The following is an 18,096-nucleotide window of genomic DNA, read 5'->3' as shown; positions in this document are numbered from 1 at the left end:
TTAATTTATTGGAAAAATACTTGTTGTGGGTTTCTGAAAAATATTTAAAAATTTCTTTTCATTCTTAAGAAAGTATCAAAAATAAAGAAATATTAATAAGCATTTTCTTCGCAAATATTTATCACAGTGAGCAAACTGAATTGAAAATTCAATTTGTTTATTCTAAATGATAAATTTGTGTGTCACAGGATTTTGAAGATAAAAAATAAAACCTTAAAATACATTTTATATTTGTGTATTTGTTGATTCCGATTTTGAATTGAAAGTTCGTTTTTTTTTTTAAATTCGATTCAGTCACTCATCGTTCATGTTAATTGTTAATTGTTGCCAACGATAATTCTTTAATTATTATGGTTGTTTCAGTTAAACAAATTTGACTATCTTATTATTGGAAATGCCTTCCGTTATTTCAACTTTTAGTTCATCTTCGTTTGAAACATTTTTACAAGATTAATTCCAAAATTGGACCTGCACTTCATTTCATCATTCTGGTTGCGAAACACTTCAAAAACGAAAGTTTCATTGATTCGTTCCTTCTTCAACGCTTGCTAAATGAGAAAAGTTAAAATTCCTTCTAACGTGCGAATTGCAAAGGCACTCAACTGCACACCGAGCCTTGTCTGTCAGATTCGAACCGGATATATAAGGAAAAAGGAAATTGACAAAAAAAACATGTTGATGACTCGAAAGCAAGAAAAATGAGTCATGGAAATACTAAAAAATCTGAGAGATAAAAGAAAGCAAATCACACCGAAAACGCTAAGAGCCGTTGTTGCAAAAGTTTGTCATAAAACTCCTTCTCACAATTTTCATTCTTCATTCATAAAAAGGCATTGCGAGGAATTGATGGTCGAATCTTCAAGCGTGAGTGAAGAAAAAAGAATGAAAATATCGGAACAAAGCATTATCACCTGGAAAAATCATTTGGTTCAATATGTATGTGGAAAATATTCATCCATGATCTTCTGTGCTGATGAATCAGACTATCACGCGCATGAAGATACAAGAAAGATGAACCTTATAGTCGGAACAAATGAAAATCGTGCAATTGATCACACGCCTGTTGACAAAGGAGAAAAAAGGTTATCATTGCTTCATTGTATTTCTCTTGATGGTACTTTTGTCCCTCCTTGTTTTCTGGTGCAAAAACCGTTCAACACAAGATCCATTCGGTCTCTAGGCTATCAAATCGGAATTCATGGTTGAGAAGAAATCGGAAATTCGTCTTATTTCACAAAGGAGTTGCTTGAAAACTGGATTGAGAAACTTTTCATTCCTCATGTCAACATCAAAAGAATGATTTTGCCAGATAAACACGCACAGGCAGTGTTGATTCTTGATGGTTGCAGAATCCACCTATCGGATAATGTATTAACTCGTCTTGCTAATGAAAATATTTTGCTTTTAATTTTGCCTCCGAATACAACACTCTTGTTACAGTCATTGGATTTATTGATTTTTTCACTTTGGAAACTTCAAATTCAACAGGTAAGATCAGGTTCAACGCATGATAGTATGGAACAACTTTTGTAGGTTGCAGTGAATGCCATTCTGCAAGTTTCTTCATCGATCAACATTTTTTCTGCATTTAAAGAAAGTGGGCTTGCGAATGATTTTCATAAAACTCCTTCAACGTCCCAGATCTTTGAAGAAAGCTTCAAAAAAGTGATCGAAATTGTGAAATTGGACAACAAATCATTGCCGCTTTCATGTACAAGAAAAACAAGACAAACAAAGGGAAGTGAATGTGGAATAATGAACATAGACAGAATGCCAGTTTATTTTGGACTTCCACAAAAAACAATACTTGGTGAACAATAGATATGTTTAAGAGTTTTTTTCATTCATGTTTCATTGAGCATTTCAAAAATAACATGATCAAATAAACAAAATATTCATCAAATTTATGTTTTTCTTTTTTTTCAATGATACAAAAAGAATTAACAATTAACAAGAACAGTGAATATCTGCACACAATTGAACAGCAATACAGATATCGCTTAAAATACCGGACAAGATTGATTTCACAATAACTGCAAGAGAAATAATTCTGACAATTTTCCTCAGAATATATCTCATCAAAACAAACTCAATTTATAAACGAGACTTTCAAAATAGCTTCATTTGTACTCTGAGAAAATTAAAAAAGAAAACTCGGAGAAATAGGATTTTGAGTTTCTCCGAAATTTCAATCATTAATTATTTCTGAGCACAAATGAAGCTATTTTGAAAGTCTCGTTTATCAAATGAGTTTGCGTTGACGAGATATATTTTCAGGAAATTTGTCAGAATTTTTCTTCTTGCGGTTATTGTGAAATCGATCTTGTCCGGTATTTTGAGCGATGTCAGTTATTTTATGCGATATCTGTAATTGTTGAAAAACTTTTAATGGAGTTAATTTAATATTTGAGATATTTGGGGAAAATGGTGAAAATTATTTGTCGCATATACGAATTTTGTTTTCATTTCATTTTCGGATTCATGATATATGATTGAAACACGTAATTATTTTGAAAAATGTTTTGTTTACATCATAATATTTTAATAAAAACACGTCTCTGCTTTATTTGGAGAGATGTTCTATTCTATTTACATATAGATAATAAAAAAATAGGTTTAATGTTAATTTTCATGAAAAAGCATAATTTATTATGAAAGAGATCAAATATTTTTTATAATTTATTGCAAATTCTGTCTTACTGTTGAGATAGTATTTGCTTTCATCATCAATTTTGATGATATTAATATGCTTTTCATGGTGTACAATTATAGTTAACGCTGTTTCATTTTTGCAAAGCCCTCAACGTTCTAATAAACAAAATGCTTATTCGACAATAATTGCAAGTTCATCATTGTCTCAGCATATGCAAACGAACATAAATTCTGATTCTTTTATTTTTTCAATTATAAACTCATCACTTACGTTGATTAATCTTAAAACTTTTCATCATTCATTTGATGCTTTATCTTCATTGGATTCTCAATCATCTTTTGTGGCCAAGCGCAATGTTCTTGAATTCAAATCTTTAAATTTGCGTCCTATCATAAGATCATGCGGTAGCGTTTATTTTTCGAATATATCCTTCTTTTTTTCTTGCATAAATAATTCTGTTAGTAATCTTGTGGAAGCATCATCTCCAAGTTCAAAAGTGTTTCTTGAATCAACTTCTGCATCATCTCTTTTATTATTCTTTCCTTCATATTCTTCATTTTTGTCTCAAGGATATCATTGCGAAGAGACAATTGTTTCTTCATTATTCAGCAATTTCACCTCATTACGTAGAGAAGAGAGCGTTCAATTTCCATATTCAAATTGCTTAGACAAGTCTCTTTGTTCATCTACGTTGCGTTGCAATTATTTATTTTCGGTTGATAATTATTTATATGGATCACTTGTTCATGGGTTTTGCAATGATGGCTGGGATTTTCGATCTTCCAATAATACTTACAGCAATTGCATTCGACTTAAAAACTCCGTTGCTAACAATGTTCACAACAATCAAACGATTATAACACCAAATACAAACAGTGCATTTTCAGATGATACATTTAAGAGGTGCAAAGTCGATGACATTAATCATCCTCTAAACGACCCTTCGTCCTGCGGCGGAGCGCTTTTTTCGCATAATCACACGTCTATTAAAATTTCTGTGCTGCGTTGCTCGTTCCTCGAATGCGATGCAACTCAAGATGGGGGAGCCATTTTTTTCAGACATGTTAATTCTGTTGAAGTGAATCAGTCTTCGTTCTCGATGTGTATAGCATCCAGAGGCTGTGGCGGTGCTGTCCATGTCTCCTCAATATCGAAGAGGGCGATATTTTCTGAAACTGTTTTTTCAGATTGCTCGTGCAAAGAAAATGGTGCAGGCTTGTTTGCAGAAAGTGTAAGTGGCGATAATCCTGTGGTAATTACAATGTATGCATCATTCGCATCACCCACTTCACTCACTTCATCTACGTCATCAACACCTTCTTCCACATCATCAATCCAATCAGAGCCCCCAGAAGCAGGCATTGAGCCTCCTTTTAACGGAACAACCTCTTCCAAACTTCACCTTTCTGAACATTCAGATGCGAACGAACAGAGGTTCTATTTGATAATCTCTTGCGAGTTTCGCTCGAATAACTGCATGTTTTCAGTACACGGCTCTGGAGGCGGCTGCTTCGTAAAGAACGAAAACTCTCATCAACATCCGTGTGCTACAGATTGCTTCTTCATGCAGTGTAGTGCAAATGATGCTGGCGGGTTGTTTTGGATGTGCGGCAAAGGGCGTTTGACAGAAGCAGATTCCGCTTTGTTCTTTGGCTGCCGGTTTGAATCGAATTACAACAAGAAACTTGTGGAGGTTTATGCGAATGACGCCATCATCTTTGACAGTAATGGCGTCATCAGCGAACCGAAGAACATCTTTTCGCAATGCTTCACCAACTCCTTTGCCCACTCTTCCCTTTTTGCGAAGGCAAACGATGCTTTTGTTGACATAAGCAGCACCCTCATCCGGATTCCTTTTCGTGCGGTGGGAGGGCCAGATGCAGCAGACAAAGATGATCTGTGCGGGGCAGCTGGGCAGCTGCCGTGTGAGTCCATCTTCTTTGCAATCAACCAGAAATTTCCGAAGTACAGGAAGAGTATCCACGTCGAGGCAGATATGCTGATGAAGGAGACGCGAACTATTGTGCTTGAGTTTCAAGCTGCACTTATTGAAGGCCAAAGCCCATTCAAGAACATCATCGACACCACACAGGGATTAACATCTGACAGCCAATCCGCCACCCAATCTCTGTTTTTAATTAAGGATGCCGAAGCGCAGTTCCGAACCCTCACTTTTTTTATCAATGAGTCGTCGTGGGCAAGCACTTCTATGACGCTTTTTGAGGTGTCAAGTGCGAAGAGGAAGAGGGTGGTTTCGTTTCAGGGAATCACCATCACAACCAAACTCGATGATGCGAATGATATTCATTCTTCTTCTTCTTCTTCTTGCGTCAGCTCAAATTATAAGTATCAAATTCTCCGACCGCTTCTCCTTTCCACCACTGATTCTGAGTATCTGCTTCATAACTGCAACATATCACATCTCTCTTTCGATAGAACGTCATTTTTTGCCCGTTCCAACCACACAGGCACATTCCATCTGGATAATTGCAATGTTGTTTGTGTTCAACGTGCTGACAGTGGAAGTTCAGGGGCGGCAGCATCGTTTGTGTCTGACACAGATGAGGTTGTGTTTGCAGAGATCAACCAAGTGATGAAATTTGAGAATTCTTCGTTTGAAAGCTGCGGAAACAGGAATTCGATGAAAGGAGGAGTTATCTGTACGACCTCCGACAATAAGTACGGATGCTATTTTTTGGGTGTTAAATTCACAAGCTGCTTTTGCTCGAACGGAGGAAGCGGAGGAGCTGCGTATATCGACTTGTCTATGCACGGCACAGACATCACTTCGTTGGCGTTGATCACCTTCAATCTCGTTCAGAGCTCTTCAAACACGGCAAAGCATGGTCCATTGGCCTTTCTGCTTTGCAAGGATTATAGAAAACAGTTGAATGACATCTTGTTTCCGCTGGATGCTGCGAAGATTGAGGAAAACTTAGCGATTGCTGCGATGGATGCGGGTGAGAGTGAGGTTGTGGATGTGATCCGGCTGTTTGCGTACACGCGCCTGATTTATGTGTATGTGTCATCTGCAAGCGAAGACAACCAAGATTGTGGAGAGATCAGCAATCCGTGCTACTCGCTCACGAAAGGAGTGAACCATCTGTCGCTGACAGAGTACGGGTCGCTGTGCATCATCGACAACACCACACTCACCAGCGACATCCGACTCACGAATTCTGGGCTGACACAAAGGGATATCGGGTCATCGGCGACGGTGTTTGTGAACTCAACGGTGCTTTCCTATGTGGCTGGGCTGGCGGTGTTTGAGTGTTCTGTGATGACGCAGATGCAGCGGCTGATCTTTTCATTCTCGCCGGAGTTCGGAACAAGCCATTCGATTTTCATTCGGATGAAAGAAGGCGATCTTATGCTTGACTCGTGCGAATTCAGTTCTGATGAATCGAGCAGTGAAAATGTGCTGATAACTCCAATTTTGATACAGACCTTGAAAGGAAAATTGTTTGCCACTAATATTCACATATGCGATCTTCTCTTTCAAAGCAAACTTTTTGATTTGAATCCCTCCACGATTGTCAACCTCACATCAACACGGATATACAACGTGTCGTTCAAAAAGGATCCCAATTTCGAAGGAATAATTGAGATTGAGCGCTTGGACTATCCGGAAGGAGACGATGACGACCGAGTGCCGCTGACAATCGATCATTTGGAGATGGTAAATGTGGACCTGTTCAACTGGATGGCGATCAAAATCTACAGTCCCAATTCATCTGGGAGCTTGTCTCTCAGCAGCAGCCGGTCTGGAAGCTTGGTTAATCCTTCCAGTTCAAATGGATGCTTCATCAAGTTGTCTTCTCTCGTTTTTAATAAAGTCGATGCGGGTCCTCGTTCCGAAGGGCTTATTTATTTGATGAATCTTTATTCGCAGCTGAGTATCACAAGCATCTCAATCAAGGACTGCTCTGTGAACTTTAACATTGGATGTGCTGTTAACATTCAGAAGTGTAATGTGCTGATTGACCAAGGCGAATTCTCCGAGATTCGACATCATCCAGAAGAGCAGCATGAAACAGAGCGCGTCGAAGCAGCAGCATTTGGAGCAAACGCTGATTGTCTTATCATTCCTTCTTCTTTTCTGTTGAAGCCACGTCTGCATTCGGTGCTGTTCTCTGATCTATCTGAAAGCATCGCAAACAACAGCGTGCGTTCGCCTTGTGATTGGAAGACGGGAGCGTTGTATGCGTTCTTGTCTAACCAAGTGAAGCTGATAAATGTCTCCTTCCAAAGATGCTCCGTTGGCGGGCTGTATGTTCTGAAGAGCAGAGTCAGCATCGACGACTGCTCGTTCAGCCTGAACTCGCCGAAGTTTGAGGGCTTCCCTTCTGCCTTGCACAACATCCGCTGTGTCGAAGGCAGTCTTCTCATTGACAAGCTGAAGAGCGGTGATGGCGTGGAAACAGGCTCCTCGCTTTGGATGCAGCGGGAAAGCTGTAATGTGACTGGGGCAGCAATCAAAGAAGAGCTTCCGCTGTTTTTCAGACCGGCGCTTAATTCGGTGGAGTATGTCAGCACAAGAGTTAACCCGACGATTGTGTTTAAAGGCGAAAAACTGATTCCCTGCAACTTGACGTTTGAGGTGAATTATACTTCAAATAGCGCCGAATGCAGCAAAGTGTTTGAGTTTTCGAAGCATATGAACGAGACGTATGCGGAAGGAGAGATTCCGCAGGAGACATTTTCCGAAATGGACAAAGACGCGTCGGTGTCAGTGACGCTTTTGTATTGGAAGACGGAGGAGCAGCAGGAGCGTGTGCAGGTGTTCATGCTGAGTGCTTCAAAGCCGCAGAAGACTGAGGCAAAGTTTCCTGTGTGGGCGATTGCGGTGATTGCGTGTGTGAGTGTTGCATTAGTTGCCGTGAGTGCGATTGCGGTCAGACATTACACGAAGAAGCTGAAGAAAATGAAGGAGATGCTTGCTCTGACCGAGCCGATGATGAGCAAAGGCAACTATTCGATGAATACGATGAGCACTTTGACTTCTTCGACAACACAAGAATTCAAAATTCCTTTTGACAGTCAAGAGCCTTGGATGGAAGACTGAAAGAATAAAAAGAAATTCTTTTTTTTAAAAGCAAAAGAATGTTTTTAATTTTAAGAACATTTTATCACTTTTATTTATTGTAAATCATGTTATTTAATGAATTCTATAAAAAAGTGAGCTATTTTTATTGTATTTAGTTGAAAACAATTTTAGTAGATTTTTGTCTTTTGTCTGGATTGAGATTAATTCCTCTTTCTTTGTTTAATATAGTCAAGAGATATGATTAATAAAAGTCTGCTCCAAGGCAAGAAAAGGAACATTCTTGAGTTATTTTCGAATTTTCGTTTTTTGTTTCAAAAATTACATGTAAATTTATAAAACAAATGTTTAATAGATAAATTGCTATTCTTTGATTATTTATTTTGATTCAAAACATTTGAAACTTAATAACATAAAACAATAGATTCAATGCAGATTGAATCACATAATTTAAATAGAAAAATAATTTAAAATTGTGGGGGTTATTTTAAATAACCCCTATTTATTTTAATTGACTTGCTTATTTTTAAAATCTTCATCCTATTTTGAATTGAATGTGCAAAACATGAAAAATGATTGTGTCAGATTATTAGCATGAAAGATTGATATGAAATACTGAAGTTTTTTTTTTGATTCTCTTTTTGCAAAAATTTTGATCTTTCAATAATCAACTTCTAAAAAAAATAGAATAATTCAATAATTCGTTTAAAGTGCTATTCCAACCTATGTTATCGAAAACGTGAGTTATGTAATGCGAGTACGTCTGATTATTACTATTAAAAATTCATTTTTCCCAATATACAAATCATAAAAGCTTCATCAAATTTTTAGTTTATTTCTTCGCAATTGAAAGTTGTTTCTTATAATTGTTTCACCAGTAGCAACTTCAATGAAATGTCTATCTATTCACTTTGGATTACTCTGCTTTTCCCGTTTCAATCTACAGCTTTTTTCAAATGATATTTGTTTTCATTTTTCACCTTGTTTAAAGACAATGTTAAAAATCATTAACAAAACATATATAAAACACTGAATTTTAAAAAGAATGTTTGGTTGTTTTTCAAGATTTCCTGTCGAGTAATAAACATTTCTATTTTTTATCAAATTCAACTTTTTCGATATTTATCTAATTATTTAGCCGATTACACATTTTTCTTTCATGCCTAAAGCACAGAAAGCCTTTCATATATGGATGATCAAAAATTTGAAGTATTTTTACTCAGAATTACTTGCAAACACATATAAAATTATTTTGATCACACAATTAATTCTCTCTCGTCCTTTTCTTCAGTTGTCTCTTCTAACTCACTCAAAACACCATCGACTGTTCAATCCTCCCTTCCCTCAACAGCCAATCCATTTCTCTTTCTGTATTCAATTCTTCTTTTCTTCACCAAGCACGTTCTTCTCCAAATGCACCTATCGTTCACGTTGGAACAAAATCTCAAAGAAAATCACCTGGAAGATTGGGCTCATTCGATGAAAACAGCCATCGCTTTGAATGGTGTGAATGGAACGATTCAAATGGACAAAATGATTATGGAGGTGCTCTAAAAGTCAACTGCACAAATGCCAACCTCACCATCACTTCTTGTTCATTTCACAATTGTTCATGTACAGGTAATACTGCAGGTGGAGCGTTATGTTGTGATCGTTTGTTGAAAATCTCTCTCACAAAATCCACGTTCACAAGTTGTTCGGCCACTCATGGAGGAGCTGTTGTAATATATACCCCACAGTCAAATTCCGTTTATTCATTCTCAGAAAACAGAGTGGAAAGTTGTTCGATCACAAATTGGTGCGGAACTGGTTGGTATTTTAATATTGGCGGTTTCCCATCAAACGGTCAATTCCTGTTTTCCAAATGCAAGTGCATTTCAAATTCCGGTGGAGATTCTGCTGGTTCACTCACATTTTATAATCCTCCAGGAAACAAACCAAGCCAGTTTTCTATCAATGATTGCCGATTTATTAATAACAAACTGACTGCTTCCGCATCTTTTGGAGGTGCTGCCATTTTCTTCTATTCAACTTTTTCCTGGATGAATGGAATAAAATTCATCACATTCTGTTTCTTTGATGGCAACACTGCAGCCAATGGCAGAGGAAACGATGTGTTCTTCAGTGGAAGCAGCATCACTCAATCTCCATTCGAGAATTGTGGCTCAACAACTCCAACAAAAAGAGTGTACAATAATGGACAAGCAGACAATGAAACTTTTGATGGCTGGCTCCACCTCGTTGCCCAGAACAAAATCGTTGCCAGCAATGGAACTGATGTCGATGCCTGTGGCAGACCCCAACAAACCCCATGTGCCACCATTGAATATGCGCTCAGCGGTTTTGTTCTTTTCCAAGATGCTTCACTCACACTCCTCATCTCAATATTTGTTCCAACTCAGACTCTCACCTTCAATGCTGCTGAAACATAAGTCACTGGAAATGGAACAACTGCCACCACCATCGCATCCAGTGGAATTCCTCAACCTCTGTCATCATTTTCCTCTTCATCATCATCCCCCGATCCATCTGCCACTTCTGCCCTCTTCCAACAGACCCAGGGCTCCCTCACAGTCTCTGCCCTCGCCATCGCCCACAACTCCTCAAACCAAATCACCCCCATCCTCTTCCACCTTTCCCAAAACTCCCCTTCTCTCAATCTCAACACAACCACCATCACCAGAACAACCCCATCTTCATCATCAATCACCACACCCCTCTTCTTCCTCACTGCTGGCTCACTTGCACTCAACCACACAGCAATCACCCAACTCGCCCTCAACAGCCAAAGCATCTTCCACCTCACCTCCCTCACAGCTCCCCTCACCCTCAATTCCTCCAATATAACGCACATCACCTCCACAGCCTTCCTCTCCAGCTGTGTCCTCTCCTCTGCCACCTCCCCTGTCCTCTCCCTCTCCCTCACCAACTGCACCATCACCAACATCGACTCAGCTCCACAACACCGATAGACAGCTACCAATTGCGGGTGCATCTCATTCGCCTCATCTGCCCCTGCCAATTCGTTTTCTGTGAGAAGCTCCACTTTTACAAGCAACTTAATGAGCAAAGAAAAACGAGTGCTTTAGAAACAGAGGAGCTGAAAAATAATTAGAAAGAGATATTTTAATGGAAACAGAAGCGAAGGTACAAAGAAGATTCACTATTCTTTGAAAAGTAGCCTGCATAACATGTTTGCGAGGATGAAGAATGAAAAGGTTGAAAGAATTGATGACGAAAATAAAGATGACTTACAAGATGAAAAGAAAGAGGGAGTTTTTTAAGAAAGAAAAAGAGAAAGATCATTTTTAATTTTTGAAATAGAAACATCAGGAAAAAACATGATAGACAGAATTAAATGAAATTGAGGAAATGATAAAAGCAAAAGAAATTAGCCTTTGATTTTTCAACTTAAACGTCGCTGTGCAATGTTTGTTGTGAAAATATTAACAGCTTAATGAAAAGTTTGCAGGGAAATATTTTTCTCGTGAAATTATCAGAATTATGTTGTTTTCTTTTCATTATTAATGCAAAAACGATAAAAATTATCTTCGAAGCGAATCTTTCTTCACACAAAACTCAAAACAAATAATATTTTCACTTTATCTGCAAATTATTTATTTAAAATTTATTTAATTAAAGCGTGTTAACAAGCTTCCGTAGAATTTTCAAGGTTTGGTTAATAAGACTGTCAAAAAAAAGTTTGATTTTTCTTTTATTTCCACTTCAATTATTTCAGTGTTTTTTGTATGTTTTATTTTCCCTTCCCACAATTATTATAAATCAAAATGATCTTTTCTAATTCAAAATCTCTTGTTGATTTTTAATTTTTGGCCTTTAATTTGAATTAAGTGGTCTTTATTCAAATTAACAGAGGGTTATTAAAAAACCTCCATTAATTCAAATTTCCCAATTTTATCTGCATTGTATCAAATATTCATGATTTGGTAATCAAAAAAAAAAAAAAAAAAAAAAAAAAAACCTTTCAAAAAAATAGGGTTGAGATAAATAATTTGAGATCAAGATAAAACACGCACCCTAATCGAGAATAAAATTAGAAAATACTGTTTGGAACAAAATTTAAGAAATAAAAAATTTCGTTCCATATGTATATATATACAAAATAAAAAACAAAAACAAATAAAAATTAATAAAAACAAGCTAGAAATGAAAAATTAATCCATAACAAGGATTTGAATGGACTTTGAAATAGTTAGTTGTCGCAAAACATCTTGGTCAAGACATTGCAGAAACAAAAACTAAAAAGACACATGGCATCCGGCGAGGATAAAATAAGATGAGTTATTGCCAAAAACGCAAATTTGTCAAATATGCGTTTTCTCAAAAATGAAATATTTTGGAGCCAGAAAATGAAAGTCAGAGTTGGGGAGAAAGTACAATTCAGGAGAAGAGAGAGCAATTTTCACGAAATCGCAACATTTTTGAATTACAAAAAAAGTAATAGAAAAGAAAGAAAAAGAAAAATAATTTTTTTTTAAACAGTTAAAATGCAAGATCAAAATGTTTTGAATGGATTAATACTCATTTTCTCTATTTTGACTGTTCGTAACTGTCATCTCTTCTTCTTTAGGATTCTTTGCTTCACCCTTTTTATTTTTCTTCTTTTCTTTGTAACATGGGCAATGTGCGCAACGACAACAACCACAACTTTTATCATTACGACCCAAATCACTTTCATTTGCTTTATTTGTCTTCTTTTCTTTGTAACACGGGCAATGTGTGCAACGACAATGACCACAACAACCACAACACTTATCATCACAACCAAAATCAGCAGCACATACAACAATCCCAAATAAACGGAAATACGAAAGTGCTCCTCCAATCAAAGCGACCAGCCCCATTAACGAAGATTTGTGCAAATGTTCGGTAACAGCAACATTTTTCTCAATTTTTATCTGGACATTTACACCAAATCCGACAGAAAAATATATATCTGTGTCATCTGCCAACGAGACTGTATCAAATGAAATCTGGTTAATCAGATGTCCTTTTTCTAAGTTTGAACCAAAAATTTTCATTTCGTCCTTATAAATCGAAGGAATTAGCTTTAACGTGATGTTTGTGGGATTTGATCCATGAATCACATGTTCTTCATCACTAACATAAATATTTTCCATAATTGACTGATAATTGTCTGGTCCATCAACGGTTTTCTTTTGCACAGGCACAGCTGAGTCAACAGACGCTCGCACTTTTAAAGCTCTGCATGAGGCTTCTCTTTCAGATGAAAACAAAGAAAAAAACGTTGCCCGAGGGTTTTCTAACTTCAATGATAATTCGTTTGCTTCAACAGTTATTTTGCAGTCATGTGTGGGAGGATAAAAATGGTTTGAAGATGGTTTTTGCGTGCAATTTATAATACTTTTTTTGCTCTCTTTGAATATTCCAATATCTTTCTCATACCAATCTATGCAATTTCATCATTTCACGTGAAAGATAGAAAAAAATTAATAAAAGATTATAAAATTAAGAAATATGACTTTTTATGGGAAAAAAAAGGCACACCAAATACATCAAAAAATTGCTTTCCAAGTCCCAAATTATCAGAACATTGGCCTGATAGTTCCTTATCTGTATTTTCTGGAGCACCAATACATTCTCCTGAATAGTCCATCAACGTCAATTCCACAACAATTTTTTCGTTATTAATCACTGTTTGTGCTTCTTCTTCCATCGACACATCTGTTGTTGTTCTTGTTTCAATTTTGTCAAAAGCGAAAAATGAAGTAATTACCCAAACTAGCGCACAGAATACAAAAATAACGGCAGTTAACCCAACAATACCCCCTAGTATTGTTTTTTTCAGAGTCTTTTGGACTGTGTGATCTTCACCGAAATCATCTCTATATTCATTTGAAAAACAGTCCAGACAAATAAAACAATTTTTTTTCGATGGGAAACATATTGGTACTAAAGCCAGAATTATGCCAATACATATTGCTCCCCCATGTAATGCAATCATAATTATTGTCTCCAATTTAGTATCTGGATAGAAAGGCTTTGGCTGCTCACTTACGAATTTTGCACTTGGAATCGTGTTGTTTGGAGAAGCAGAACCTATTGGACAATATTGTTTACCAGTGCAATTTTCAACGTTGTGGCATTTCTCATTGAAAAAACAGGTACCTTCTTTTTCAGAGAATTTTTCTTTAGGAACAGGAAAACATCCAAATTTTTGAGATCCAAACGCTGTTCCATATGTTCCTTTCGGACATGGAGTGCAATTCTTATTTCCGTATCCATCTGAGAACTGTCCTCGTCCACAAAGCTGACATTTTCCATCTTGATCTTCATAAGTTCCAGGAGAGCAAGAAATGTATTGTTCGTCAAGTTTGATAACTCGAAATGTATCAAGTGCATTTGGCATGAAAACCCCTTTATCGCTTATTTGCCTTCCACCAAAGCAGATAACACTTTTATCATACACTGTGCAACCAGCTTCCACAATATCAAGATGCATACCATTTGAAACGAATGTGCCATCATCTTCCAAAGTATCTATAGTCCAGTCTTCATGAATTCTGAAATATTTGAATGTATCTTGAACAAAATTTCTTTTTCTTCCCCCAAGCATAATTATTGTATCATTGAATGATAATGCCGCTCCATCGAGATAATGAAAGACCTCTGTGTCATCGACATCATCAATGTTCAAACTTTTACTTTTCCTTGTTGAAGAATCCTTCATTTCATCAGCTTCATTCGATTTTGTTCCATTCTTGCTCAGGCTGAACTCCTGATAAATGTTATCTCTTTTTATTCCATAAAACGGTTTTGTTCCGATGTTTCCACCAAATAAGAAAAGTGTTTGGTTTTTTCTAATGTTGCTTCCGCTCAAATTTTCTTTCGAATTTTTCATTCTTTTCAAATCATCAGTTTCCAAATCATCAATATCTTCTGCATTTGATTTCAACGAAATAAATTCATTCAGAAAATCATTTCTTTTTCTGGAATTGCTTTGCTCTGGAATATCCTTTGCATTATTCTTCTCTAGAAGCATTTCTTTCACCAGAATGGAAGACTTAAAATTATTCACAATGATCATAGAAAATTCCCATTTATCACTTGCGAAGTTAAATACGAAGCTGTATTCACAAAGTAATCCATCTGCCATCTGTCCTCCCATCTCGATTAGATAATCCATGTACATCGTGGCTGATGCGCCATACACCGGATAAGGCTTCAAAAAGGAATTTTTTCCTAATTGTCTCCATGTATTGGTGACAAATGAATATTCCCACAATTCGTTTGATGGTTCCACTTTTCCAGTTGAAGGATTTGGCCCCAAGCCTCCAAAAATTAAAATGCGACCGTTATCAAAGCAATATGAAGCTAACTCTCTTGCAGGCGGATGTTCAGATGTTATTTCAGGTAATTGGATAATCCATCGATTTTCCTTCATATCATAAACATACATGTCGCTGAAAATTTCTCCTGAGACTGGATCTCTTCCTCCGTAAACAAATAAAGTTCCTGCATAATGTCCAACAATGGGATTCACGCGAGGTGAAGGTGCAAAATCATACACTTTAATTAAAGTCACAAATGGACTTCCATTGATCGTTGATGGTGAATTGTTGCTGTCGATCATTGCGGTTTTTGTTTTGATGCTTTCTTTTCTCACACTCGTATTCGTCTCGAAATTCGATGAAGAAGAGAAGAAAGATGAACCTGATTGTTTGTTTCTAGGCTTTCCAGATAAAGATGTATCAAAATTGTACTTGAAAAACCGTTCAAAGTAATTTTCTCTTCGGTCCACTGCTTCTGGAGAATTTATTACTTCTTCTGTAATATAGATTGATAAATCCTCTTTCATTATTGTTAAAATATTTGAATTTATTATTTCATCCATTCTTCCTCCCAAAATGAAAACATTTCCATCACCATCTATTGTGCATCCGCAATCTCCAAAAAGATAGCTCTGCTTGTGGTGAATAATTTCTTTGTATGTGACATTCTTTTGATCGTTTCCTTTGTTCCCAACTAGACTGCAATCAAGAATAAGTATGGAATCTAGTTCATAGTCCAAATTATTGGAGCTCCAACCACCAAAAATATACAAATATGCTTGACTTGTATTCACGAATGAAGCGTATCCAAAATTTGATCTGGATACTGGAATATTGCTATTGTTTCCTTCCAAATCAGTAATTTTCACCTCTTCCCAAGATTGAACAGAATTTGTATCGATCTTTATTCTAAACATTTTAAGTGAAGATTCAACATTGCTTCTTGTGTCTCCTCCACAAACAACAGCATATCCATTTGAAACAATCATGCCAGCACTGCTGCATGGTTCAGGTCCATTTTCACTGGAAGCAGTCTTTATTTCTTTCCATTCATTCTTGCTGGTGTCAAATTCCCACAAATCATTTAGAAGTCCAGATGCGCCGATTCCTCCAAAAATATATAACCTTTCCCCATCTGTTGCATAGGCCATTGAATGTCTTGCTTCTGGAATTGTATCACCTTCAAAAACTTCTTTCCATTTCTGCGATGAAATATCAAATGACCAAAGTGTATCTGAAAATCCATTCTCCTGCCATCCGCCCCAAATGAAAAAAGTGTTGTTGATTTTGAATTGAGCAAAAAACTTCACCAATGGCTTTGGACTATTCGAAAGAATATTTAGGCGATGAGAAAAAAGAGGATCAAGATTGATAATATATGCATCTGAAAGTATTTTTTCGTTGTAGCTGACGCCTCCATAAACAAATATGCTTGGTTTTCCATCATCAGAAAAATATTGAAAAAACGGAGAGTAACGTGGATTTATTTGTGAACCAGTTGGTGGATATATTTCGACAGATTTCACAATTTGAGCTTTTGGGATCTTACAAACACAATTTAGACTTACAAAAACCAGAAGAAACAAAAACCTCATTTTTGATCTGTTATATAAAATAAAAAATTGATAAGATTCAATTAGAACTTAATAAATATTTCACTATATCGATGAATTGTTTATTTTTTTAAAATGATGAATACTAAATCCAAACAAATTTTAACAAATTGTTTTATTTATTTATTTAAACATCTGTGATGGACAAGTTATTGCACATTCTTTCAACAAAAGTCATTTCTTCACTGATAATCCAGGAAATACTGTAAAACGCCTCTCAAACTCGTTATAACCCTATCTTTTTTGTAATCAAAAAAATGAAATTGTTGTGGGTTAATGATAAAAACTTTCAAATCCCTCAGTCTGTGAAGGCTTTTCATTATTTCTTTGATTTCATTAGTTTATTTTGTCGTGGACATTCATTCTCTTTGAGAATATGATTAAATTTTCTTTTATTGGAAGAAACACAATGAAACATTCTGAAATTTTCCACTTCGTAATTTGCAAATGAGTGAATGAATTTTTGTTGTATTTTTGAAAATTAAAAAATCTCCCAATACAACATTTTTTCAAATTGGCGAATTTTATTTTACAATAAAAGTGAGTTTCTTTTTTTCTTCACCATAGTATAGCCTTCAAATCTCCATTCTTTTTATTCGGTTCAACTGATTCAGCTAACAGAGGTTATGTTGTACAAGAAACAACAATCAATTGGAACCATTGACTCAACCTCTTCACTTCTCTTTTTATTCTTCATTTCAAATACAGTTAAAACTTTCTTCCCAATCCATTACATCTCCTTCTTTTATTTCCACTCGGCATTTCCAAATACTTGTTGAAGATCTCTTGTTCTCCTTCATGACAAACATCACTCAGAAAGACAACTCGATTGTTGGACATGACAGAACAGAGGCATTCTGTGATTGGAATTTCGATTTGTTCAGTTTCTCGACGGGCATACAGCTGATAATGAATACGTGGAAAGCATTCTTGGCATCAAGGAAGTGAATTGCGAGTTGGAAAAGACTCCCTACAAGAGTGCGCACAATGCGACGGGGCTTCAGAAAGAAGCGCAGAAAAAGATTGCGAAGACGAAGGAAAAGAAAAAGAAAAAGAAAAAGAAGAGGGAACTGATGAAGCAATAGAATTGTTTGAAAGTGTTTGTATGTGTGTGCTTTTGTAAATATCGTGAAGTCAAAACAGGAAGATAAACTATTCATTGAGAATATCACAAGCAAGAGAGCATTTGGTGGAAACTGAAGCATCGAATTGTGTCCAAGTGGAGCAGTAGAGAGGTGGAGGAAAAGGGAAGCTGCAGGGTTAGGCAGAAAAGGAGGTCTTTTGTGAGAAAGAGGAGAGGATTACTGCTCCTTGCGATATGCACTAGAGTGACAAGGACAACGAAGCTACAAATTGATTGGTGGATGGTTTTTTCTGAGAAGGAAAGAGGTCTTAGAGGAGAATTCGGAGGAACAGAAGATATGTCGAGTGGCCTGTGAAAGGATGAAGCCTGGCTGCATTGGTAGAGCGCAG

The 18,096-nt window shown here is 36.5% G+C and overlaps 3 protein-coding genes across 3 annotated transcripts; 2 read left to right on the top strand and 1 right to left on the bottom strand.

Moving 5' to 3' along the window:
• Window positions 1–3,752: 3,752 nt before the first annotated feature.
• Window positions 3,753–7,718, top strand: MONOS_12205 (uncharacterized protein; the record flags this gene model as incomplete). Its single annotated transcript, XM_067864807.1, has 1 exon — window positions 3,753–7,718. One exon carries the CDS (start codon window positions 3,753–3,755, stop codon window positions 7,716–7,718), a length of 3,966 nt encoding a protein of 1,321 aa, XP_067719017.1.
• Window positions 7,719–9,776: 2,058 nt separating this feature from the next.
• MONOS_12204 (uncharacterized protein) lies at window positions 9,777–10,544 on the top strand (the record flags this gene model as incomplete). Its single annotated transcript, XM_067864806.1, has 1 exon — window positions 9,777–10,544. The coding sequence occupies one exon, from the start codon at window positions 9,777–9,779 to the stop codon at window positions 10,542–10,544; it is 768 nt and encodes a 255-aa protein (XP_067719016.1).
• A 1,688-nt stretch (window positions 10,545–12,232) lies between these two features.
• On the bottom strand, window positions 12,233–16,602 carry MONOS_12839 (uncharacterized protein; the record flags this gene model as incomplete). Its single annotated transcript, XM_067865491.1, has 3 exons — window positions 13,656–16,602; window positions 13,227–13,460; window positions 12,233–13,128 (listed from the first exon to the last, which is right to left on the bottom strand). Exons 1-3 carry the CDS (start codon window positions 16,159–16,161, stop codon window positions 12,233–12,235), a joined length of 3,636 nt encoding a protein of 1,211 aa, XP_067719015.1. The 5' UTR covers window positions 16,162–16,602.
• Window positions 16,603–18,096: the final 1,494 nt, after the last annotated feature.

This window comes from Monocercomonoides exilis, assembly GCF_001643675.1.
Source record: "Monocercomonoides exilis strain PA203 chromosome Unknown scaffold67-269241, whole genome shotgun sequence".
NCBI classification, from domain to species: Eukaryota; Preaxostyla; order Oxymonadida; family Polymastigidae; genus Monocercomonoides; species Monocercomonoides exilis.
This window is presented reverse-complemented; position numbering and strand designations above follow the sequence as displayed.